Source organism: Adiantum capillus-veneris, chromosome 7 (genome assembly GCF_014529385.1).
Source record: "Adiantum capillus-veneris isolate H3 chromosome 7, ASM1452938v2, whole genome shotgun sequence".
NCBI lineage: Eukaryota > Viridiplantae > Streptophyta > Polypodiopsida > Polypodiales > Pteridaceae > Adiantum > Adiantum capillus-veneris.
Genome location: NC_140937.1, coordinates 153,628,437 through 153,656,016, shown reverse-complemented (window position 1 = coordinate 153,656,016; position 27,580 = coordinate 153,628,437). Strand labels below are relative to the sequence as shown.

General features: G+C 40.8%; 1 protein-coding gene and 1 pseudogene across 1 annotated transcript; one reads left to right on the top strand and one right to left on the bottom strand.

Annotated features, from left to right (window-relative positions):
• Window positions 1-13,099: 13,099 nt before the first annotated feature.
• On the bottom strand, window positions 13,100-14,338 carry LOC147454846 (uncharacterized; annotated as a pseudogene).
• A 239-nt stretch (window positions 14,339-14,577) lies between these two features.
• On the top strand, window positions 14,578-17,110 carry LOC147454845 (pentatricopeptide repeat-containing protein At2g13600-like). The gene is made up of 3 exons (XM_086516666.1): window positions 14,578-15,132; window positions 15,207-15,238; window positions 15,354-17,110. Exons 1-3 carry the CDS (start codon window positions 14,707-14,709, stop codon window positions 16,927-16,929), a joined length of 2,034 nt encoding a protein of 677 aa, XP_086372792.1. The 5' UTR covers window positions 14,578-14,706; the 3' UTR covers window positions 16,930-17,110.
• Window positions 17,111-27,580: the final 10,470 nt, after the last annotated feature.

The following is a 27,580-nucleotide window of genomic DNA, read 5'->3' as shown; positions in this document are numbered from 1 at the left end:
TGTCGTTCACCGCATCACTCTTGGGGGGACTTGTTACGATATATGTGGTAGTGATGTGTGTGAACACACTTAGGATCGCTAAGACACTTTACCCTTCATTAAGAGGTGCATTGTATATATGCCAATCACTCTAGGGTTAACTTATCTTTCTATCTGGGCACTAAGAAATACACTTTTGGTTTTGTGCCTTAAGCTTCTTCATCTTTTGTAAGATGTGTGCTGCATCCTTGCAACCCTAATTCCAACAAATGTGCTCGTGCATGAAATGATTTGAGCATGGAAAAACGATTTGATTCATGTAAAATGACATGAGAAGGATTTCAAATACCCAAGGAAGGGTTTAAAATCCCAACACTTGGGCCTTTGCAAGAGTAAAGAGGTGCTTGGAGAAGGTTGCTTTGTATTTTCTCACTGATTGGATGATCCGTGTTCACCGTACGAGCTTCTTACTCCAAGCCAACTAGATCTACATGTTTCACACATGAGAGGGAACCCATGGAGGTCTATATTTGTAGGTTTTCCACAGGTACCCCACCCTTGAGGTGATGCTATGTATTACAATGCATTAGCCATGATGATTTTTTGGTTACCAAGGTCCTAGAGGCATTTGTGTGTCTTGGAGAGAGTGCAACTCCCTCCATAAAATTTTCTAAGTTGGTTCTTATACCAAAACTCTGGCAAAAATTTTATAAATATTTTTTTACGGTGCTAACACTGATGCTAACGCTAGCCCCAAGTGCAATTGTAATCACAAGACAACATGCCAGTGAGTCTTGTAAGGACAAAGAGAATTGCCAATGGCTAATCAACCAAGGCATGATTCAAGAGTGAAATCATCGACATCCCAAGGAGAGAATGTGCAGTCAAGCATAGAGCTCTACAAAGTCTACAACGAGCACCAAGTGCTGGATGATAAGGAGGATCTCAAGAAGCAAGACACGAACATCATGTAAGGGTGCTTCAAAACACCTCGTAGTGAGGAAGTGATCACACAAGCTCTAATCTCCACCACATGGAGATTGCATGAGGCCCAAGAACTTATTAGGGAAATTTTGGACTCTCAAAGGGGTCTTATAAGTATTTGGACTTTCTCTATCTTATCCAAAACGAACTCACAACTATTTTTACAAATGAACTCAAAACTTGTTGAACTTGTCGAACCTTTTGGAATTAGAATGTACTCTGTTAGATCTTTCTATTGATATATACATCTTATTAGATTCCTCATATTCTAATAAAATTTCAAATGTGACAACTCTATCTTATAAATGGAATCTCTCCCACATTCTTGAGTGCAAAGGCCATAACTTCTACAAATCAACTCCAAATTTTTTGAAGTGTGTGCATATAGAACCTTCTTTCTAATATGTTTCTAATAATATGTTGCTTGATGGGGGTTTTGACAAAGCCTTCATCGACTTCACGGGCTTGCCCACTTTGGACAAGAGAAGAAAAGTCAAACATCCTATAGGGCCCCTTTGAGAGTCCAAATTGTTTCTTATGAAGCTAAGAGGTTATGGGGCCTATTTCATATCTAATATTATTCTAAGTTAGAAACATGGGGGACAAATCCTTGAAGAGCCTATGAGTTTCCGCACAACCTTGATACTAGGAACAATACTACCATCACCAACTTGTAGGGGCAACATCCAAGTCTCAATCACACTGTCTCTAATGACGATGCCCTAAAGGTGAAACCATGCAATCAAGCCTCAACACACCTAACCCATGGCCTCAATTAGCTGCTAATAACTTTCAAGTAACACTCTACCAAAAATCCCACTTGGAAGGGCTTCAAATTCCAAGGGATAGCATCATGGCCATGTGAACTTGGAGGTACAATGCCCCACTACAATCTACTCTACATATTGTCTCTCAGAGTAAAGATCTTCTACTGCACCAACAAGTCACAACCATCGCAGCATTTCTCATTGCTAATCAAGGAGAGTCTTCTCGACTCCAACAAGAGAATGAAGAGCTCAAAGTGTGGTATTTTGATAGTGGTGCTACAAAGCACATTACATCTCATTATGACTTGTTCCCTTCTCTTGATGCTATTCCCACTGGGAATACTTTCACTTGTGCCAATGGGAATACTTTTACTTGTGCCAATCATGCCTTTTATTCACTTTGAGAGGTCGGAAAGATTGTACTCACTATAGTTTTTGAAAGTTTCTTCACACTTTTTTATGTACTTTTTGTGCTTAGGATAAAAAAGAATCGGTTACTTGTTTCTACATTAGCAAGCATTGGTCTTGTTGTAAATTTTGTGGATGATAGATGCACTGGCCATGATCTTACTTCAATTGATACTATCGTAGCAATAGGTATTGTGTCTCATGAATTGTACAAGCTCAATTCTTATGACAAGTGTGTGGAAAACTTTACAGATGTAGTTACAAATCCTAAAGCTACTTCAGATGATGCACATTTTGAGCATCTAAATTTTTCCAGTTTGATGCGTTAACAAAAATTTGATATAATTGCCTCATTAGCCCCTTTGGAGGCACTATCTATATATGTTTGTGAAGGCTATATATTTTGTTCAAAATGCAGTTTTCTAAGTTTTTGAAAGATGGTTCAATGTGGGCTACTCATTGCAAGTTGCAGCTTGTTCATAATGATGTTTGTTGTCCATTGCACGCTCCTTCTTTTAGTAATAATTTGTACTTTGTAAATTTCATTGATGATTACTTGCGTCATACATGGGTATATCCAGTTAAGGCTAAGTATGAAGTGTTTATGTGCTTTTAAAAATGTATTTGATTGTATTATGGGTAGTCTCCATTCTGATCGAGGGGAGGAACATATGTGAAAATAATTTAATGCATTTTTGGCAATTCATGGGATAAAATACCAATATACAGAGCCTTGTACATCTCAACAAAATGGTGTTGTTTAAAGGAAAAATGTTACCATATACATGTGGTAGTGACGTGTGTGAACACACTTAGGACCTCCGGGGCATTTTTTCCCTCTCTAGGCGGTTTTCTACCCCGTGCATTGTATATACACCCATTCATTCTAGGGCTATCTATCTTTCCATTTCACACTAAGTAATGCACTCTGTGTTGTGTGCCTTGAGCTTCCTTCGTCTTCTTCAAGCTGTGTGAGTTTTCTTGCAACCCTAATTCCAACAATTGGTATCAGAGCAGGTTGCATCTTCCCATGCTTAGTCGCCAGCAGCTCCAACACACGCCTACCTCACTTTCTTCAATTTCAGTGAGCTTTGGCGAGCATTCGCAGGTCAACAAAATTTTTGGGTGTGCTTGAGAAGATCAGTCTGCTGAGATTTTTGATTCGGGCTCATTTTTGCCTCCGTTTCCACTACAGGCAATACTACACAGGCTATTTCATCATTTTGTGCAGAGTTTTTGTTAGTACCATCTTCTGCATAACAGGTCCCTTACAGTCTTATACGGTTTGTGCTACATAGCAGGTGTTGTTCCCACTTCGTTTCTCCTCTTTTTGGGCAAGTTTTCACAACAGGTGCAACATTTCCCATGGCTGCAACAACGCAGATGTGTTCAAGATGTTTACTACTGAGGACAGATTGGATGGCGACAATTACCCTATGTGGGCTTACATGATGCAAAATATTCTTGTGTCAAAGGGTGTCTAGAATATTGTGAAGGGCATTGATGTACGTCCTAGTTCTGAGGATGTAGGCGATGTTGAGGATGTTGCAAGTCTTGCTGTTGTTAGTGTTGTTTTGCATACATCAGAACAAGCTCGTTGGGATGTAAAGGATGCACAGGCTCATGCATTGATTGTGTTGTCTGTGAAGTGTACCATTGCTCCTCACATTCATTCAGCAAAATTCACAAAACAGGCTTGGGATATTCTGGCTGATCTTTATGCAAGCCGCAATGAGGCAAATATTGCATTGCTGCGTAAAGAGCTAGAGTCAAAGATTATGCATGAGGAAGATGATATGGACACTTTCCTTGCTGGTGTCAAGAATATCAATGAGCAACTTATTTTTTGCAGGTGAAATCATTTCAAACAGTTCCCTTGTGCAGACTGTTCTTGATGCCTTACCAGATTCTTACCAGACTTTTGCTATTACTTGGACACTTATGACCCAAGGAAATCCTGGAGTTGTCAAGTTTGATGCATTATGCACATTGCTGTTGCAAGAGTCACTTTCCAAAAAAAACAAGACTAGACAGCGTGTAGTTGAACAGGCTTTTATTGCTGCTCAAAGAAAGGGTGGTAACAGCAATGCAGCCACTTCTTATGGTTCTTTTGTGAGTGGAAACACACCTATTCTAATGCTTCTATTGGCAGCAATTCGTCTGGAAATTCTGGTGATAAGGGAAAAAAGAAGATGCGTTGCGATTATTGTAAAGCTAATGATCACTTGATCAAGCAGTGTCCTAAGTTGAAGGCCAAAGCTGCTAAGAAGATGCTAAGTTGAAGGCCAAAGGACAAGAGGATAAGGTGTGCAAATGTAACAAAGCTTTGTATGGGTTGCAGCAATCTCCTCGTGCTTGGTATGAGAAGGATGACACTCATTTGGTCAAAGAAGGGTTTCGTAACTGTCCAACAAAAAGCACATTGTATGTAAAGGGTGAGGGTGATGTACTTCTCATTGTGGTTCTTTATGTAGATGATTTGCTGATCACTCGACCAAATGAGAGACATATTGCTGAATTTAAGGCTGATTTGAATGTTACTTTCAAGATGAAAGATTTGGGCTATTGCATCAGTACTTGGGCATACAGTTTAAACAATGTGATGGTGGTATTGCCTTGTGTCAGAAAAGTTACACAGAAACATTGCTATGTAAGTTTGGACTTGAGGATTGCAAACCTATTGCCACTCCCATGGAAACAGGTTTGAAGTTGAGTCTACATGATGTTGGTGATCTTGCTAATGTCACTCTTTACCAAACTGCTGTTGGCTACCTCATTTATGTATGCAGCACAAGGCCCAATATTCACTTTGCAGTCTCACAATTCAGCAGATTTATGCATAGCTGAGGGTCTAAGCATTAGGCAATCAAGAGGATTTTTCACTACTTGAGTGGCACTTTACATCTTGGCTTATTTTATCCCAAGGAGGGATCATTGCCACCAGACTTACATGCTTTTTTGGACTCAGATTGGGCTGGTTGTTTTGACACGCGAGTGTCCACAAGTTGTCTTTGTTTCATGCTTGACAGTTCATGTATATCATGGTTGAGCAAGAAGCAACCTACTATGGCCACTTCTAGTTGTGAGGTTGAGTACAGAGCAATCTCCATAGCTACGACATGGCTCAGACGCCTTATGACTAATTTGGGTGTTGGACAGGACACTGCCAACACTATCTACACCGACAGTCAGAGCGCATTGGCAGTTGTGAGAAACCTAGTTTTTCATGCTCGCACAAAGCACATTGAGGTGCATTACCACTATGTCAGGGAGAGGCTCTCAGCAGAAGAGATCATCTTGGCTTATGTGCCAACACAGGACAACCTTGCAAATCTTTTCACAAAGGCATTGTCTCATGAGAAGCTCAAAGCTTTCTGCAAATCTTTTGGCTTACTCCCTTGTGTGGACTGATCATGTCCCCAGGGCATAGCACTTCCCTTTACTCATGTGCTAGCTCTCGTTCACCGCATCACTCCAGGGGGATTTGTTACCATATACATATGGTAGTGACGTGTGTGAACACACTTAGGACCACCGGGGCATTTTTCCCTCTCTAGGAGGTTTTTTCCCCCGTGCATTGTATATACGCCCATTCATTCTAGGGCTATCTATCTTTCCATTGCACACTAAGTAATACACTCTCTGATGTGTCCCTTGAGCTTCCTTCGTCTTCTCCAAGTTGTGTGCGTTTCCCTGCAACCGTAATTCCAACAAAAACAAGTCACTTATGGAGATAGCACGATGTATGGTCAAATCCAAGCTTTGCCACATGCTTTTTGGATGAGGCTATCATGTGTGCCGCTTACATTCTCAATAGGTGTCATACCAAAGCTTTGCAGTCTATGACTTCCATATTAGGAAAGGCATGATAAGAAGCTATCTATGGATCACTTGGGTGTTTTTGGTCACTTGGCTTATGCTCAAGTGCCACAACAACAACGCAGGAAATTAATTGATAATGCTTCCAAATGAATCTTTGTTGGTTATAATGATGAAAGAAAGGGTTACATGTTATATCATCTGCATGCAAAATGTATCTTGACTTCTAGAGATTTTTTTTTTTTGAAAGATGTAGTTAAGCCCTGGTCATCATGTACCAAAGAAACAAGTGTAAGCTCACAAGAGATATTTTGATACCTTGTTGCCTCTTCTTGATGGTGAGAATACAAATGTAATCCCAAATGAGGCAAATATTTAGCCTATGTAGGTCTCAAGTGATGTCACAGATTGGTCTAATTCTGATGTCGATGTAAATGATGCACATGTGATGCACTTGATGAGGATAGGGCTGAAAATGAGGAAGCTAGAGGTATGCCAAAATGGTTGTTTCATACTTTGTGTGATAGTAAATTAGGTGTACCTTTGTCTAGTGGTACACATTTGGGTTCTCATCATGCTCCTTGTGCATCATATTGTAATGCTTTGGCTATGGCAAGTATGTGTAACGAGGATGAAACACAAAGTTCAGAGAATTGGATGAATATAATACACTTATGAAGAATGATATTTGGTCTTTATATGATTGGCCTCTCACATTTGATGAAACACAAAGTTCAGAGAATTGGATGAATATAATACACTTATGAAGAATGATATTTGGTCTTTATATGATTGGCCTCTCGGCAAGAAGACCATTGGTAAAAAGTGGGTTTATAAGCTAAAACGTAAGTTGGATGGTAGTATTGATTGCTACAAGGCAAGGCTTGTTGCAAAAGGTTATGCTCAGTAGAAGCGCATTGATTATGAAGACACTTTTTCTCCCACTTGTCGTACGACTATTTTTCATTTCATTTGTGCATTGGTAGCTTATTTTGGATAGGATGCACGTAAGTCTGATAAAATTACTTTCTTGAATGGTGACTTGTATGAGGAAGTGCATGTAATGTAGCCTCGGGGATTGTTAAGATGTAATAAAGAAAGTGTGCACATGTAATAAAGCATTGTATGGTTTAAAGAAATTTTCTCATGCTTCATATGAAAGATGACGGTTAACCATTTGACATCAGGTGTCTCTCGAAATAGTCCAACTCAAAGCATGTGTATATGTAAAATGTGCAGATGATGTATATCTTATCATTATTGTGTATGTGAATGATTTATTGCTCATTGGATAGAATGCGACACATTGTTGAATCAAAGGCTAATTTGAATGCCACATTGAGACATCAAATTTGGAGCTTTTGCATCATTATTTGGAAATTCAATTTAAGCAATGCAATAAGCATATTGCATTAATACTAGGCAAAGTATGTGCAAACTTAGTAAGTAGATTTGAACTTGATGATTGCAAGCCAAATGCCACTCCTATGGAGGCATGTTTGAAGTTAAGTATACATGATGCTAGAGATCCTACAAATGTTACCCTCTACCAAATAGTTGTTGGTTTCTTGATTTATGTATGCATTACAAGGCTAGATATTTAGTTCACAGTCTCACAAGTGAGCAGATTTATGCATAGCCCAGGATCTAAGCTTCGGTAGAAAGTTAAGAGGATCTTTTTCTACTTGAGTGGCACTCTTCCTCTTGGGTTGTTTTATCCTAATGGGGGATCATTGCCACTAGATGTACATGCTTTTTGTGAGTGCACGAATGCGATGCATATGCAGAGAGGGAGAAGGATAGAGAACACAGGATGTGGGTGGAGCATCTCACCACAATGTGTGAGAGAGAGCCCCTTATTCTTCTATCTAATAAAGAATAAGGTGTGTACAAGTGATGGGAAATCGGACGTCTCTTATGCATCCGACCAATGTAAGAGACACAGTGCCTTTACCCCAACAATCTCCCACTTAAAAGCAAATGTGATGATAGGTGGTACTACTATAGGACCTAGTAGTATGTACATGAGGTATAGGGAGGAATCTCGTCTCAACCTATACCCATTGGCTCTCTCTAAGTCGATGCATGTCGTTGTATAGGTTGTAGCGGTGTGTGAAAGTATATATCTATGCTAGAATCAACATGCATATCCTACAGGTATCCTGTAATGACCTGCATTGCTCCATGATGCATCATGCTAGTGTTAGTCATCGTTGAACTGAGAACCCAAATGCAAACGCTCCCACTACAGCTGCTATGTTGTGTCTCGACATTAAGAGGTCGTACATGAGAGTCCCAAAGGCCGATGACAAACACATAATCTTTGCTATTATGTCCATGCCAATTGCATCAATGCCATGTGCAGTGACCTCTGCCAATCTATCCACGATAAAGTATCTCAACGCTCATCGTATCACTAGTAGAACTTGTCATGCATGGACGTGTCAATCCTGACTCCAGGGTAGTCGTCACTTCCTCATCGCCCATAGGGACTGTATCCACATGTCATGACATCACCATATCAACCTCTAGCATGAGCATGTCAAGAACTCCATATTGCTCATCTCCATGGTAGGAGGCATCTTTGACTTAAGAGGATCAATGTGTTGTGTCTCGCTAGAGCATGGCTGCTCTAACTTTGCATTTACAGACATGTCATGCACAACACTCTGGAATTTATTCGCAAAAGATATGTGTCTAGTCTCTCGCTGACATGACTGTAATGTAATCGAGACTATGCTATCTCGCACCTGAAATAAATGCATAGGGTAGACCAAGCCAATCCTGACTCCTTGTGCAATGACTAGCAAACCAAAATGCATCTAGAAGAATTGCTCTCTCAACAATACTTGGCATCCACTGTCCCTCAAGCATCTCACTGCTGCGATCAAGCTTTGTGTAATCTCAGGAACATAGCGCACATGTCATAGCATATAAGATGCACCATTGGGTAATGCCAAGCATACATCTCCTACACCCTCTGTGTCATATGCCAATCCATTAGCTAGATGAACACAACCAAGGATTCCACTAGCTAAAGTGCTAAACCCCTCACAATATGATGTGACGTGGAACGCTGAATACTCATCTAGCAGCCATCGAGAGCAAGTCGCATCTCTATTAGACATAAAAGCAAGAAGAACACTAGAGGTAAACGTGACATCACCGTCACTAGCATACAAAGCCACCTCTCTAATATATGTCATCATCAAAGTTATCTCTGCATCATGCATACATCTGTGTTGATGTCTCATGTGTCTAAAGCTACAACGTTTAATGTGCTCTGCGTGACCACAATGCCAACATCTCAAGTGTCGACATGAACAAGACTGTTATCTCACATGAGTCATCATCGTGGACTCATAACTATCACACATATCAACTACCATAAGTGAAGCTATGGCTCTACAACGTGTACAAGGTCAATGTGCATAAACCAATGCCAAAGAGAATTACAAAATTGCACAAAACCCGAAACGAAAGGAGCTCCCTACGGGGAGAAAACACTCTCAAAAGAGCTTACCAGCACTCGTAATTCTCAAGCACATCAACGCAAAAAACATCCCGCAATATTGTAATCACACTGTGCTCTGCAATCGTCACATTGATGCAAGTCTCAACTGCCAAAATTACATGGAACCTGTAACCAATGACTACTTATAAAACGTGTGCAGTAGACTTGTGATCGGAATATTCATCGATCAAAAACAGTGCATACCATAAGTCTACATGTAGCCAATGCGAGCATAAATCTCACTCTTGCGAGAGTGGATACAAGAACACCAATCTATGTCCAGAAACAACTATATGCTTGTCAATGTGTGAGGAAAGTCAACCACAACAAGAGAGAATCACCATCTGAGTCCAATGACCATAAATACATCAAAAGATTTTATGGCAATCAAGCCAAAACCATGTCGAAAAATCTAGAGAAGATCAGAGAGAGTCTCCCCTGCAAAATACCATGTATATGGTAGTGATGTGTGTGAATACACTTAGGACCATCAAGAAACTTTTTTTCCTCACTAAGAGGTTTTTTCCCTTGTGCTTTGTGTATATGCCCATTACTCTAAGGCTATCTTATCTTGTACTCACACACTTTGTAATGCACTCTCAGTTGTGTGCGTTCAACTTCTTCTCCATCTCCAAGCTATGTGTGCATTCCTGCAACCTTAAATCCAACACATAACATATTGCATCCATTCGGTGAAGTGATGGAAGAGGATGATAGAACAAGCCCTTGGACATACTACTATCCAAGAAGACATGCCTTAGGTCTTCAACTGAAAATGCTAAAAATAGCAGAAGCTTACCTCAAAGAGATGCAATTAGATAACTCATCAAACGTGCATCCATGCCACCGAGATAGGGGAACAAAGCAACAACAAAATCTTGCAGTATGAGTTAGTTATGCAATAAGAAAATTTTCAACATAGTAGTAATCTAAGTCAGACATGACTTAATCGTGCGACATGTGCCAACTACTCGAGCTACATGTGAAAAATGTATCCAATCATTTTGTTGTGATTTCAAGAACATGCCTTGTGCTGGGAAGTCTTATCAAAACGAATAAGAACTCGATATAACAAGGTGAAGAGGCACGAAGGCCTACTAAGTTAAGGGAGGAATGGGATTTATGGAAAGTAAGTTTAAATGAGTGCTTAGAATCATGTGATATTTGGGTGTGTTTTAATATAAAATTATATTATCCATTATACATATATAACCACAAATGGTTTATATATTAAAAAAGGACCCACTTAAATAATGAGGTAAAAGATGTACATTGCACATTATCATTTGAAACAAAAAAAATAATAATAAATGTACATTATATTATTCATTATACATACATGACCTAAATTCACAAGAGTCGACGGCAAAAACCTCATTCTCTTTCTTCAACCTCTCTCTCCATTCACAAGAGACGTAGATAGCTCTATAAAATTTATTCAGTATGATTTTGACGTCCAATGAGCTATGGTGTTGTTGAGTATGTAGTTGTTGGATTCAACCCAATCACACCAATCCATGTTTTGTGTTGAAAAGTAGAATGTAGAATTGCTCTTCCGAGGGGGAGAAGGCTTGCTAATTTTTTTGTGGGTCCACAGAAGTATAGTCTCCTTTTGTGCCAATGGACAACATTCGTGGTGAAGATACATTTCTTTTTTAATGTCTTTCATTGGCTCTCGTGAACCCAACCATAATATCGAATAGTTTATATATAAAAAAAAACTCCACTTAATTAATAAGGTGAAAGGTGCACATTACATATTATTATTTGAAAAAATATATGAGCATTAAAATTAAAAAACACATTAAAAACTAAAACAAAAGAATATAATAATATGTTGTCATTAAAAAAGATAGATTTGATAAGCATAGAGAATAATAACTCGATTTAATAATTTAATAAAATGAATCTTGGTAAAGTCTTTAAATAAAAAGACTCTTCACAAGTGAGAGTATAAACAAGTGATAAAATCACAAGGCCTTCCTACAAGATAAAAAGTAAGAAATTACATGAGAAGTGCATAAGGTAAAACATGAGCAAGTATATGAAGTGTATGTGAAGTAGAGCATGTGCTAAAAAATTTGTATAGAGAATAGAGTTTACCAAAAAGTAATAAGGTTTAACACATCATGGCCCACAAAATTAAACAAAAAATTCACACGTTGATTATAACAATGCAAATTACATACCTTTGTAACAAGGTGGAAAATCACAATGGTGCAATCACATTATGCACCTTCTAAGGCCGCAGCTTGCTGTCCAGTAGTTAGAATCCAACTCCTGCCTCCACCAGCGGCCATTGGATCCCTCCGTCTTCGTAATCCAAAAGCTTCCCTCCTTGACATTTCACAGTTATCTTTTTCTCACCATCTTTGCTCATTCAACGGTCAACGCCCTCATGTGCTCTTTACATTCATCCAGTTCAACTAGTAAGAAAGAAGCTTCCTCTGCTTGCCGACCTTTTTTTTCATGTGCTAAGGCTATCTTAAGTGGTTCCAACCCTTCGTGTTCATAAAAATCAAACACGAAAGCTTCCATGCAAAACTCAGCATAGAACTACTTAGGACTTACATGACAAGAAACTCTGGGCAGAACTCTGCGTAGAAACACTGCAGAACACCAACAGAAAGAAACATGGGACATGAAACCATGACACATATGAGAAAGAAGCTGGTGACGAGCCTATTGGTAGCCATAGAGTCAATTTTCTACCATGAGGAAGCACATCTATGTACAAATGGAACCAAAGAGTACAGATAAGCTAAATACAAAGAAATAACATACCAAAATCTGTTGATTTTGCTTCAGTCCGTCGGCTCATGCAACTAGCATGCACATAACAGGTAACATTACTACAACCCTCTTAGTGGAGAACAAGCCATTCAATACAAACATGCAAAATCTAAAAAGGGCAGCAAGACCACAACTGTAACCCAATTGCTATCATTAAGAAGATCGCTCATTACCATGACACAGTACAGAAAGCTACATACAATTGCACAACAGCAAAAGGGCATCCTCGACCACCCCAGCAATTAAAAGCAAAAGCACCCAAAACATCCTCGGACTCTAACCTGCACAAATTTATTTCCATAATGCCTCATATTTTACATACTCTCCTTTGAGAAGGGGAAAGTTTTACATCCGAGAATCCAATTCCACATATACCAATGGATACCTGTAGGGATAAAAAGTCTCCTAACAATTGATAATGAGCATCAATGGTTCTAGGCAGAGAATTTACAAAGACCACAAAGACCACTCTAGCTGGATTTCACTAACGGGGTGAATTGCATCGACCCGTTGTATGGTCGATGCCGAAGCCTCGGATAGCCCTATATATTTCACCTTTCCTTCCTCCACTAGCTTCTTCATTTCCCCCACCTGTAGAGCAGAGCACATAAAAGCTCAATATAAGGAGACTCTACAAAAACTCACACAAAAAAACTTGCGCCAGGAAAATGTGCATATGCCACCAATTTCCTCTCAAGGTCGACAACTTTCATGTCCATGGGAGTGGTGACCTATCCGTGGACCCTCGAGTTCTAATCCTTTTGCTTGTTGAGCTCTAAAAACCATTTTGACACTTCCTTAACCTCGAGGTAGCCCACTGCCTCGCCTCTGAACATCAGCAGGCCTTGAGAGCTCCGAACCTGAATGAACTACAACATAGAGATGTTAGGGAAACATCTCTGTTCAGTACATCAATGATTGTTTCATGCAAGTCCATCCTCCTATCCATGGCCTCAACATGGAGGATTGGAAGCCACTGAATGACATGGTTGTGCTGGCAGCCTTGGGGTTAAAAGATGTAGTGCATGTCTATGTAGGGGCAACCACTGTAGTGTCGGGCAGAGACTGCATAGAACATCTCGAAAAAATAACAGAGAGAGAGAGAGAGAGAGTCGGTTCTGAAGGAGGACGCCGAGAACCATTCTGGTGCTGCAGGAGCTGCGCAAGGCACTACCTAGCTATTGCGCGGACGGCCAAGCCCTCTACACAGGTTATGTGGCCAAACAGCAGTGCAGAATGAGATCTAGGCGAGGAAATCAGGCCGCCCATCCTGGAGCTCGAAATGGTCATGACCAAGCATGCCATAGAGAGGCAGAAGTGAGTAGGCGGGCAGATGTGTGTGGTGACAACAGAAAACGAAGGCAGCTACTCTGATTTGTCCAGCTAAGCTAGAGAGATGTCCTATCTGACAGGGGCCTTAGTAAGAGAACAAGCAAAAGTTTGAGAGAGAGAGAGAGACACTCGAGAGGCTAGAGCGCACGCGCCTCGAAAGTGCTCCACTACCAAACTACCAAGGGAGTGAATAAAACAAATCCATCATTAGATTTACACACTAGTCATCTAAATGAGTGCCCACTATCTTATTTCAACCAATCAACATTTTCGATCTATCAAAAAATTCTTAAAAATACAACCCGATTTTTTTTCTATTTTAGTCAGCAAAAAGAGAAGGCATCTCTATAGCCTTTGCCCTTTGGGCACGCCAAAAAAAATTTGAATCAATACTCCACATCATATATGGATCAAACTCCCATGGAGACTCTTTAATCCTTTGCTATTTAGTCTTTTTCAAGAAATAAAAGCAGATTTGGGAAATAGAATTTGAAAGGAAATTCCTTCTTTCTCTTCAATTTTTAAAGGGACACATGTCAAGCAAAGAAATTTGAACGGCCTTCACCCATATGGATCCTAAGGCCCCTGTCAGACGCGGGTGCCGGACAATGCCCTAAGAGGCAGCTTTGGACGCATATGCTATCACACAAGGCATATAGAACTTTATAATTTACTTTTTAAGCTTCACATTCATTGAATGGCATAGACCAGCTAGAAAGCATCCGCGGTTTCTCAGCGACATCCCCGAGTCAAACCCATTCACTGCGTTTCGCGCTACTCTTTTTCAATGTGTCCACTGTGAGGCAAGGATGGGCGAGGGGTCTGCGCCGGGTGATTTTGCGGAGCAGTGGACACCCTCTTCCACGAATCGCTTTCTGCCACTTCAAACTCACACACGTCCGGGCGGACGTGTGTGACATAGGCCCTAAGGCCTTTAGCAGGCCAAAAAAGACTCTTATAGCTAGGACAATCAAATTGGGAGCATTTGCCAAACAGAATCCGTTCGTCAAGGTCCTGCCGAACGCCCCCCGCCGCCCCCCCCCCGCGCCCGCTTGTACTTCGTGCAGACAAACAGGGGAGGGGGGCTGGCTGCTGAAGTATGGAAACTGAATGTATAGGCGGGCGTTTCATGGACAGCAGCAGGATAGGCATGGCACAATCCTTCCTTTTGACGCACACTCTGCGCTTGTTGAGGGCCCGCATTTGTCCTCTTCAGATCAACATCTCCAATCGCTCTGCAAAGCAGGTCTTCTGGCCCGTGCTGTTGATGCCTTGTCCCAGCTGCATACCCTCGTTTCTGATGCCACATACTTGCGCCTTCTCAAGGCGTGCATCAAACTCAGGCTCCCCACCTACGCCAAGCAAGTCCATCTGCATATAGCCTGCCATCGCACCCCGGCCCAAGTCACAGGCTTTCTTGGCGGATACTTGGTGATTGCTCTGGCAAGATGTGGTGCTGTAGAAGATGCAGTCCAGATATCATTTACCCTCTCCCATCGCACAGTCTTCTCATGGACGGCTATCATCTCAGCCTATGTGGATTGTGGATCTTGGCACCAGGCTCTCCAAATGTATAGTCAAATGGATGCAGATGGTATTGAACCTGACAGCCATACATTTATCAACCTCTTCAAAGCTTGTGGTGAGTTATCCAATCTTTCTGCTGGAAAGAAGTTTCATGCTGATGCCCAAAAGAAAGGTGTTGCATCTGTAACCTGTGTGGGTAATTCACTTCTGAGTATGTATGGTAAGTGCAGGGCTGTTTTGGAAGCAGAGCATGTGCTCTCGGCGCTTCCTGAGCCCGATGTGGTGTCGTGGAATGCGATGTTGTCAGTGCTTGTTGACCAAGGTAGTGGAGAGCAAGCGTTTCTTTTGTTCAGACAAATGCAAAATGATAGCGTGAGCCTGAATTCGCTCACATATGTGATTGTTTTGCAAGCATGCGGCGTTCTTGCAGAGGGGAATGTGCTGCTAATTCAAAGCAGAAGTGCAAAGCTAGTAGCTCTGGATATTGGTCAGGCAGTACATGCTGATGCTGACAAAAGTGGCTTTACAGCAGATGTGCTGGTTGGGACAACTCTTGCTAGCATGTATAAGAAGTGTGGGACATTATCAAAAGCAGAAAATGTGTTCACTACAATGAGACAGCATAATGCCGTGTCGTGGACAACAATGCTGTCAGCATATGTTGAGCAGGGCCATGGGGAAAGAGCTTTATGCTTCTTTAGGCAGATGCGAGTGGAAGGTTTCATTCCGAATCAGCTAACTTACTTGTTTGCTCTTCAGGCTTGTGTCATATTAGCTGATAGAAGTATTGGAGCTAATGGAGCATCAATGAAAGTGATAGCTTTGGAGGTAGGGCGGGGGCTTTGCGTGGATGCTTGCAAGGAGAATTTTCTAGAGGAACCCAGCATTTCTTCCACCGTTCTAAGCTTGTATGGAAAATGTGGTGCGTTTGAGGAAGCAGAGGGTTTGTTTGATAACCTCAGCGTGAAGAATGTCGTGTCATGGACTGCGATGCTCTCAATGTATGTCGAGCAAGGTCAAAGCATGAAAGCTTTGCAACTTTTCGAAGCTTTAAAGGAAACTGTGCCTGTGGATATAGTTGTACTATTATATGTTCTACAAGCTTGCAGTGAAGCAGGAAGTCTTCTAACTTGCAAACAAGTTCATTTTGACATTGTCTCTTCGGGGCATGATAGCTTGCCCTCGGCTGCAGCCACCCTTATTCATGCATATGGGGGCTGTGCGAGCATACAAGATCGTTATGCAGTTTTTGATAAAGCCAGCAAACCTGATATAATATTATGGAATGTGTGTTGTGCTGGAAATAAAGGAGATGGGAGTGATTCAATTTGTCTGCAAATGTTTGAAGGACTGGAATTAGCAAGCCTAGAGCCAGATGCAGTAACTTTTAGTGCTGCCCTTTCCGCTTGCAACTACGCTGGCGATGTCTCTTTAGGTGTTGAAATTTTTGTTTCCATGATGCAAGATAGTGGTATACATCCGGACCTAAGACACTACAGTATTATAATAGACCTGCTTGTGCGGGCAGGAAATTTCCGCAGGGTTGAGAACATGTTGGAGCAAATGTCGACAGAAGCTGATTATGCCCTCTGGTTTTGCATACTGAGTGCATGTCGAATGCATGGCAATGTAGATCTAGCAAAGAGGGCTTTTGATGGGGCTATCAGAATAATGCCCAATTGTGCGTCTCCTTATGTTATGCTCTCAAACATCTATGCCGAAGCAGGGTTGCATGAATTGGCAACTGAAGTGGAGAATGCTAGACTGGCTGAAGGTGCTTGGGAATTTGGCCCAGAGTTGGAGTGAATCAGACTGCTGGTCTAAAGACGTAAGCTTCAAATGACGCAATTTATTTGGCGATGTATTCGGCTTTGTTGAGACGCTTATTGTTGCCCTGTTGTCATTTGTTTACCTCTCTCTTTAGGAAGGGCATTGAGTATTGAGAGACACAATCTTTCTCATCCTCTTTCACCCTTTTTTTTCTCAATTTGTTACAATGTTGTTTTTTTAGTCATTATTTTTTATGCTTTTGGAATAAATTGTAATCTAAAGAGTTCATTGTTACAGGAAACATAATATTTTATTGTGATAACAAACGTTACAAAATATTAGTGTCACCTAAGCCTCTTATTATTAACTTCCTCTCAATAGCCTTATGTAGGCCATAGTGAGCTTTCACCTTGTTTTTCGGGTAGAGGAGCCGGTTTAGAGTCTCCCAAATTGTATGAGCCAATTTAAGAAAACTAAAATCTTCCCAATTCAATGTCCCATATATAATATTCTATGGTTTTGAATCAAAATGACATTAAACGATAGCTAGCTGATGTGAAACTCTTTTTAAGTACAAAATATCTACCTCATCAACTATTCAAAGAATGCAAAAGATATAGGGAATGTATTGAGACAATGTCCTAGTGTTGTCACCTGTCCTTTTATTACTCCTCATGCACTTGCATGAAGTCGTTTGCTTAACCTTTTTGGTCTCACTTAGGTTGTGTTTTTCCCATAAATTATCCTCTCCAATAGCTTGATAACGAGGTTGATGAGAACATGGATAATTCTTTTTATATTTGGCATTGGCCTTAAAGTTGAGATCATGCATGATTCTTTTGGAAATATGGTCATGTGGAGCATGAGGTTTGTCACCTTAAATACTTCATTCCTACGTTTCTTAAATATTCTCTCATTGAACATGTAGGCATACACCTTGATCATGCATTCACATCTAAAACTGGAGTTAGCATGCTTCTTGTGAGCTGATGGTGAGATATGGACATAGGGAGAACTTAATTTGGCTACCTCATATTTCTTGAAATATCTTCATGTAAATACAAGATTATAACAAACTAGAGTTCATTATGATGACTTATTGAGAATGCACTCATTCAATCTTTAGGTAATGTGTGTGTCAATGAGAATCCATTAAACTCTTTTTGGTATTGTGTGTCCTTTTGAGCAATACACTCCTCTTATTTGTTTTGCATAAATAGGGCATGTTCTCCTTTGATTATTGTCATGCAAAATGACTCAAAATTTAGTGTGTTTGCTTATGGGTTGGCCATGTCTTCTTTTGTTATTACTAAGTTATGTGGCTTTTTTGTTCACATTGTTACCACACTTCGCATGAGTTGGATGTTTATATCTGTAATGCCTAGGGCAAACCCAAGGGAGGTCAAGGACCGGCTGTCAATGGAGATGGGATCCGAGGGGTAAGGCCTATAAAGGGAGGCCAAGGGCCGGCTGTCAATGGAGATGGGATTCGAGGGTAAGGCCTATAAAGGGAGGTTGGGCGGAGGATCAAGGACAACAGTTCCCGGGTTACTTACATTTGTATCAGAGCTCGGTGGACGAGAGAGCTATGGAGGAAGGGGAAAGTATTGTATGTTCAATGCATGGCGTTGCATGTGCGCTCTCTCTCTCTCTCTCTCTCTCTCTCTCTCTCTCAACTCTCAACTCTCGAGGTGTGGGCATGACCCCTTGTATACACAAGACCTTGAGAAGAACCGGGTGCAGGGCACCGTGTGTAGGACCCCTTGTGTCGAGAGGGGGAAAAATCAACCGCATCAGAACAAGAGGATTTGTTGGGATCGCCATGCGATGCTGGCAGCTTTTCGTCACTATGGCGGTGCCAAATTCTGAGCAACCCACGATATACAGCTTCCCCACTCTCTCCTGCGTCGCCTGTGCCCCGCCATAGCCACTGTGTGGTTTCCTTTTCATATGGGACGGCCCATTTTGGGGGCACCCTACCCCCATAGCGGTCGTACCCATGGCCAAAGATGATCAACATTGTTCGACAAGATGGTGCCCACCTCCCGTAAACATGCTTTGTGATAGGCTTGATATACACGTACAGCATCGACAAGACACAAGTTGCAGGAAATTGCAGAAGTTAAGGGACATAGTCCGCAGTTTTGGTAAGGAATAACAGGATTGGCCAAGCTTTGAAGCTTCAACATACACAAGATTTCAAGGCACGACCACCTTGGCATGGATTCAAGCATGCAAGTGCAGAGGATCGAAGGAAGGTGGCATGCATTGGTCATGCAACATGTAAGATGTTGACAATAAGGACATCAAGAATACGATGACATGGCTCCACCACTGGAAGAGGGCTTGTGAGCGTCGGTAAGCGAGTTGATGGTAATGTTTTCAATTCTAAATTCATTGACTTTCACAGATTTCTCTGCATTACAAGCACACATTGGGCAATTTGAGTTCAATTACCTATTGATCATCAAGCCGCTCAAGCATATTCGACAAGTCTTGAACGTTTTTCATGCATGGCATGTGATACCTTAAACGGCTATGAGCACAATCGTTGGCCCAACGAGTTATACCATCAACGGTCTGCAGTTATGGATGTCAATTTCTCACTTTTGACTTGGAACTTCTGCTAGAACATCGCTCCTAGGCAATGTTGGCTCCTCAGGTTCATGCAAGATCTGTGGCATGCCGGTACAGGCAAGACCTGTGGCATGTAAGACGAAAGTATTCGGCAAGACCAACCATTAATTACCATTTCAAGAAGTTGTAAACCAAGTTCGCTAGGGCATGGCTCCTAGGCCGGTTGCCTGCCATTGATGCAATCAGACAACGACAAGATCTACCCATTGTCAGTAAGCATGATCCGATGAGTTTTCTAAGGCATCACGGGAGCAAGGCTCCATCTACAAATCTTCAGGATAACAATAATCAAGCCAAGTAGGCACAAGGTACATGTCTTGCAAGTATTTTTCTATTTTTCAATACATTGTACAATTCGATAAGGTCGTTAATTTGTGAATGCTCAACAAGGTCGACTTTCTTTTGCTATGCCATTGTAAATTGGCAAGAGTATCTGTTAGCTATGAGCACCAGAACTCCATGAGTACTTATGTGAAGCAAGGCTTCCCTTTTGGCATTTGGCATTGCGGCTTTCACAGTTTGGAGTATGCTATTAGCATACAAACTTGGGAAACTTGTCAAGATGTCTGTAAATTTTTACATCACAAGAGGGTGTATATGGTGCATACGACAATGTTCTCTAGCGTAGCAAATATGGCTATGAGCCAAACTCAAGCGAGTTTTTATTTTGAAAACTCAAGACAACTCCCACATCATGGCAACCAAGTTACTTGTTTTTCTACATTTTAACTTTTAAGTTGGCAAAGATTGCCTATTATACAAAGCAAAGTGCTTTGACAACATTTATGTGAAGCAAGGCTTCTAACTCGTGCCAAGATCCTTCCGTTGACTTCAAATCAACGACATTGGCACATAGTTTTGGGCATTCGGCAACGTGCGGATATAAACTCACAATTTACGTAAGACAACAGCAAATTGTGATGTTTTCATGCCCGATTGTGCAAGGCACTTCTGATATGGGCTCAATCTATAGGAGCTGTCCATGTCGCCAAGGGTTACATCTCTGCGTGCATGGCATGCAAGTGGGGTAGATATACTTCGTCTCATTATTGTGTACACTTCCACTATAACACTAGCTACTCTATCGAGGACGATGTAAGTTATCGATGTCTTAAAACATTTTTATTCATAGGCAAAGTGCCATACCTAAGTCACTCTGGTACAGTCACGAACACATACAAGGTAGGTGCATCAAGTCTTAAAACACTAGCTACTCTGTCAAGGACGATGTAAGTTATCGATGTCTTAAAACATTTTTATTCATAGGCAAAGTGTCATACCTAAGTCACTCTGGTACAATCACGGACACATACAAGGTAGGTGGATCAAGATGTTACTTATGTTACCTCTCTCTACAAAAGCATTGTACAAGCACACTATTGTATGTTTATAGGATAAGCTACTACATAACCATTGTTTACAAAGAGGCATACACAGGGAGAATTCAATACAATAGTAGAATAAGGGATTTTTCTCAGGCCCGCATTCTCTCTCTCTCTTTCCAACTTCTCTGCAGGAAAAGTGAAATTAGGCATGATTTTACTAAAATCTTTATATGTTGATATGGTAACACGAAGGGTTAAGAGCCATCCATTTTTGAAGGGCTAAGAGTAGTCTATTTTGGAATGGCTAAGAGCCATATGTTTTTAATCCATCAGTGATTTCTTTCAAGATCAAACAATTCTATCCAGTTGAGTATCCATCGATTTTAATGGACAAGCAAGAGTCTTGTCATTACTGATTTTTTGGGTGTTATTTTAGCACTCTATACTTTAAGTGTGAAGATCAAGTTGAGTTTTTGAAAGTCTTAAACTCGTAAAGGCTTCTCTCTACCAAGGTGTATAGATGGAGCAAGCATTTCAGATAGCACGGCTATTCACAAAAACCCAAGATTATGGATTTTTTAATCTAGAGAAGATCCAATTGTGAATACGATTCCAACTTGAGTGGATCTTCTATTTTATCTATAGCACTAAGAGTGTCTATACGAGTACAGTTTTTGGGTAAGACCCAGCTTGTGATTACTAAATCACTTATTAAAGTGTTGATGGTCAATTCTTGGAACCATCACACATGTGATTTCAAGGAAAGAAGTCCACCAACTGCCAAGGGGTAGTGGACAATTTTAAGCTTCCGAAGCCATAAGGGCAAACCCAAGGGGGGTCATGGACACATGCCAAGGGTTGACTGCTAGTTGAGCAGTTTCCCTGCAAAGTCTAACCAAGGGGTTTGATAATGTAGATATTAACCAAGGGGTTTGGATTGCAAAGGCAACACCCACGGTTACATGTGTAATACTTTTTGAATTTCATTGATTTTCAATTAGTGTTTCTAGGCCTTTCCAGGTGGGAAATTTGGGCAGGTGCCTTTTACTACAGGTAAGTAAACAATATGTTCAACCTCCAGGTACGCATATGATTTGGTTTATTTCCATTTTTTCATATGCTTTGCTTGACTTTTTCAAGTTGGATGGATAAACTTCTATATTTACATCCATTTTTGCTCTTCAGTGAGATGACAAGGTCACGTAAGAGCCAAGAAATTTGGGTTGTAGCGCCCATAATAAATTTTGCATTCCGCAGTTATGGACCATCTTGTAGGGTTTGATTTGACACTTGTTGTCACATGGGATACAACATGGTCTAGGAACTCAAGGAGCTTGATTTAGCCAGGGTGGAGCAGGGATAATGAGGGTCTCTCTCATGCGCATCGCATGCGTGTTTACAATCACCTCCACACCCAAGTACATCTTGTACTTAAAGGATGTTCTTTTTTCAGACATCCGTACCTAAGACATATTCCATATGTGGAGAATATGAGTCTCTGGGATTGATACTGGCGTCGGTACTTTAATTATGTGTTGCGGTGATGTCCCTAGGTGCTAGTCGAATCCGTTTTCTAGATCATTTTTAACACATCGTATCAGGAACAATTTCAGTGACCAAAAATTGTTGGATACGTGGAATGACTTGTTAAGGTTACAAGTGCGGCTAAATAACATTAACAGTTGGTTGTTTATGTAAATAGTAAGGCTATGAGTTGTGAATGAAAAGGTTTCATTGTTTGTACTTAGAAGTGATTAAAGTTTCACCTTTTATTATGGTTCAAACATTTCAGCAAGGCTTGCAAATGATTGCAATATAAAATATTTAGTTTCTTTTCAGAAGTATTTACACTCCTCTTTCATGTGTGCTAGGAACATCACATTCACCATAAGTATTGGCAAGTATGATCATGGATATGCAGGTTCAGGTTTGTTTTTGCTAAATGCATGCACATTAGGTGTTATGGGTCCTAGTGTGTGGCAAAGGTTGATTTGGAACGACATGCATACTCATCACATTAGTTGTTTGTGAAGCATTTTACACTCTATGTGCAGTATATCTATGAGATTACTTTTGAATATACCAAACACCAATAGAGGTCATGGCTCGGTTTGGATGCTTGTGGATCTTTCAAGTTAACCAAGATGGTTATTCATCATAACAATGTTGATTTCTCAGTAATGTTGTAAGGAATGGTGAGTATTTACCAATAATTTTGAAAGATTGTTTGTAACCGTGGGGAAATACACCTCATTAATGTCGATATCCAAGGGGATAGGTAGATTACAAAGTGTAATCTTGTGCTAAAGGATATGCGAAGTGCCTACGTTAGCACCAAGCAATCCAATTAGTAAGCATGTATTGCTCTAGTTGGAGCTTCAAGTTCACAACCTTGAACATTGTAGTATGGTGGGGTTGTTTACCAATGACAAGTGATAACAAGTCAAGGACTTATATTTTGTTGATAAGTTACGTCACCTAGTTACTTTCATGAAAGTGAAAAGAGGTACTCTTTTAGGTACATTTTAGTTGTGATAACTCGTTTATCATACTCAAGTGATTTCTAAATGGAGTCTACACGCTATGTTGTATATGAACCGGTTACACAAGACGGTTGCAAAGGGACAACAATGTGGAAAATCAAGATGTTACTCTTGGTTTCATTGAACCTCCTACTTAGCCGTGTTCCGGTCAAACGAACAATTGGATCCATGAAGGATGCCACTGTGGAAAACATTAGTGTCAATTATGAAGATATCACCACTTTTATTTTTTGAGGACGAAAATGCTTCTCCAAGGGGGGAGTAATGTAATGCCAAGGGAAAACCCAAGGGAGGTTAAGGATTGGGCCAAGCCGGCTGCCAATGGAGATGAGATCCATAAAGGGATGTTGGGTGGAGCATCAAGGACGGCAGTTCCCTGGTTACTTACAATAACATAAGGGGAAGGGATGCATTGGGGTGGGGGGTGAGGGGGGGGGACTTCACTTTGATTCGTATTCATGAATTGACTAGATCATGTAACCAAAACTTGGCAAATAATCATGCTAATTTTATGACAATAAAAAATATATTTTTATCTTTAGCATTATGCGACGAGTTGATGTTAAGAAGGCAAAATACGGATGCACGCATGTGCACACAAAGAGTGAGAGAAAGAGAGGAGAGAGTAGAATCTTTGTGGGTGGAGTCCCTACAGTAAGCCTTGCAGCTCCTTATTCTCTTGGATTGTGATAAGAATAATAATGAGGTAGTAAAGGTTATGAGTTGCACGACTGGACACGATCGATTGGGCATGGTGGCCATTTAACCCCAACTATCTTCATGTGCCTTTGAGCAAGCAATGTACATATGTTCAAGATACATAGAGTCTAGATCCTTACCCAATTTTGATAAGCACTTGATAACATACAAACTTCTCAAAGGGTAGACCTTTGGTTAATAGATTAGCAAGGCTATCATATATGTGAATCTTGATAAGCTCTATGCACTGGTCCACGAGCATCTCACGAATGAAGTGATACCTCACATCAATGTGCTTTGTCTTCTCATGAAACACCAAAATTTGTGCTAATTGGATAGCACTCTAACTATTGCAATGTAGAACTATAACCTCTGCATTGATGCTCAAATCTCCAACTAGACGAGTAAGCCATATATTTTGTTTGCTCACATTTGATGCCGCAACATATTCTGCTTCCGTGGTAGACTGAGACATTAAAACTTGCAAATAAGATTCCCATGAAATTGTACCACCATTGAATGCAAAGAGCTAACAAGTCATAGACCTTTTGTTTTCCACATTCTCTACATAATCTAAATTCATGTAGCCAAATAACATGCATCTTGATTCTTTACCTCCAAAGCAGATGCACAATTCTTTTGTACGATGCAAATATCTCATCACACCCTTCATTACCTCCCAATGCTTCTTGCTAGGAATTTCCCACCATAATTATGGTGACGACTCCCATTACAAATGCAATGCCCGTAGGAGTGCCAATCATAGCTACATCAAAGAAGCAATCACAAATGCATAAGGAATCTTGGCCATCACAACCTTTTCCTCATCAAACTTGGGACAATCCTCTTGGCTCACTTTCATATATGGATGCAATGCAGTAGCTAATGATTTCCCCCTTCCATATTGAAATTCTTAAGTACATGTTAAATGTAATCTGTCTATGAAAAATAAAGAACATTCTCTAATCTATCTCACATAATGGACATGCCAAGACCATGGTTTGCCTCACCCAAATCCTTCATCTCAAAATTCTCATGCAATTTTGACTTCAAAGCTTCTATCTCAAGACTTTTCTTCCTAGCGATGAGTGTTAAATGGACAATCTACTACCTTAGCTATTGAAGTTGCCTCAATCAAGCATGAGAGGTGTCAACTATGAAGAGACCAAAATACTATCAAAGAAGGGCAAAAAACTATCATGAACTGGTCTATATGCATAGAGGACTCAAGTTGGCATCAATATTGTAGCCACAGATCATCAATACAAAACCAAAGTGCATCAAGGCTGCCATAAAATATCTAGATTTTCATAAGCAAGAATTTGGTCACTCTAACAACTTTTACGTGTACTTTGTCACTTCAAGCCCTAGTTGCTACTCCTTTTTACCCCTTTAGAAAAGCTCTCAAGCTATTGTACCCGTGGCTAGAATACCATTAATTGCAAGGAATAGAAGAGAGGGTCTTTCAACACCAAAATAGCACCGGCTCCTGTCAAGCTTCTACTGGCTCAATAGTAGTTAAGTCGTAGGCAAGCCCCGTAGGACTCCACTATTAAGACCATAGCTCTCAACGGTGATGCCCCGTTATCTGCACGAAGGCAGGCGCACTGCAAGGCTGAAAAATCCCTATTCTACTTACTCAATTGCAATTAAGAATACCAACCATTTATAGCTAGCTTGAGGACCTCTCTTCTTGAGCAAGAAAAAAGAAACTTTGTGCCCTGATACCAATGTAACATTTAATGGCCTAGTAACTTTTGTGTAGTGGAAAATAGCATGAACATAGTGAGCATTTCATTAGAATAGATTCCTAATGAGCATAACAAGAGTGCTTGGGTGGAGAGAGCAACAAAAAGCATAACACCTAGTTAGATAGGCATGACCAATACTTCAAAAGAGAGAGACAGATTAAGCTATTGACAATAGTTGAGGAACGGATTTACATGGAACCGGTCCCCCCCCCAAAGGCTTTGTATTATAGGTTTCCCCCATCAAGAGAGACATTTTACAATACAATCCTTTGTGTTACTTCAATAACTAGCTAGTCCAATGAAGATGGAAGCTTCATGCACTAAGCAAAACACTTATAAAACACAACATCAATTCCCTCACGGTCTCAGACCCAAGACCTCACACACCGTCGAAGATGGTGAGAGCTAGTGGGGTATGAGAGTACATTGAGAGGAAGAAGGAGTAGTCTTACGAGAAATATGTACATCTCCTCACATAATCACTCATATTAGCATAGCATAGCTTAGTAATTAGCATGGTAGAGAGGATGAGCATGCATTGAAGCTTGGCTCTTAGTTGGATTTGCATCACAAAGCCAAGAGTTGTTGGTGTAGGCCTCCCTTTTCACAAGCTTGGAGTAGGTGATAAGTTTTCCATTAAAGCTTGAGAAAGAGAGAGAGAGATTCTTCTTCCTTCACACATGAGATAGTGTGAGTGTGTGTGGAAATAATGCCTTGAGAAATTCAGCCCTCTCTCTCTCTCTTGGTCGACCCCTCATGCTATTTCCTCTTGATGGCTTCCCATTGGACCCCTCCAGGCTTAGCCAATAGGATTTAAGAAGCATAAGTGAGTCTTGTGACATGTGTCCTCCCCCTTTCCCCTTTTGTGAGTGCTTTAGGTAGTTAATTAATGCAACTAAACTCTCATGGATCCCTTTGTCTCCTGGCCAATTGGAATCAGGCAAGCCATTGGGCTGCTGAATGCTCATTGGACCCCTTGGGAGACTGTCCACTAGTCTTCCAGAGAGCTTTATTCTTATTATTTCTTTTATAAGTGTTTTTAAATTAATTAAACTAGATTTACTCTATCCTAATTCTCATTGGTCCACCTCCATGGCCATCCAATAGGATTTGAATGCACCTTGTGGGCATCTGGGCTAGGGAGCTGACATGTGTCCCTCATTCCCTTTGTGTAAAGGAAGCTTGTGAGTGTGTGTGTGTGTGTGTGTGTGTGTGTGTGTGTGTGTGTGTGTGTGTGTGTGTGTGTGTGTATGTGTGTGTGTGTGTTCCTCTCTCATCCCCTACTTGCAAGGCTCGCCCCCTCCTTTGTAGGAGTATTGAAGACTTTTTGGTACACACACAAAGCATCCAATTTCCCTAGTGTTTGACCTTTGGACACAACCTTTGAGTTTTGGAACCTTAGCATTTTGGAAGTCTTAATGGGCTGAACCTTAGGGTCTTTAAAACCCATTGTTGCACATTGCTCTTTTGCAGATGGCCCCCCTTTGGATCCTTATTTTCCTTCCTTTGGATCCCTACGGTGGCCGGTCTGTCAGCTTAACCAATATTCTAGCTTTTTCTCCCCTGGCACATCCCCATATTAAATGATCAGTTTAACATGAGAAAATCATTTAGGAGAATTAGATATTAGTTATTATGACAATACATTGATCAATTGGAACAAATGGTACTTGACTGTAAGCAAGAAGAAGGCATTGAAGAGGTCACTATTTGCAATGCAGTAATCATACTT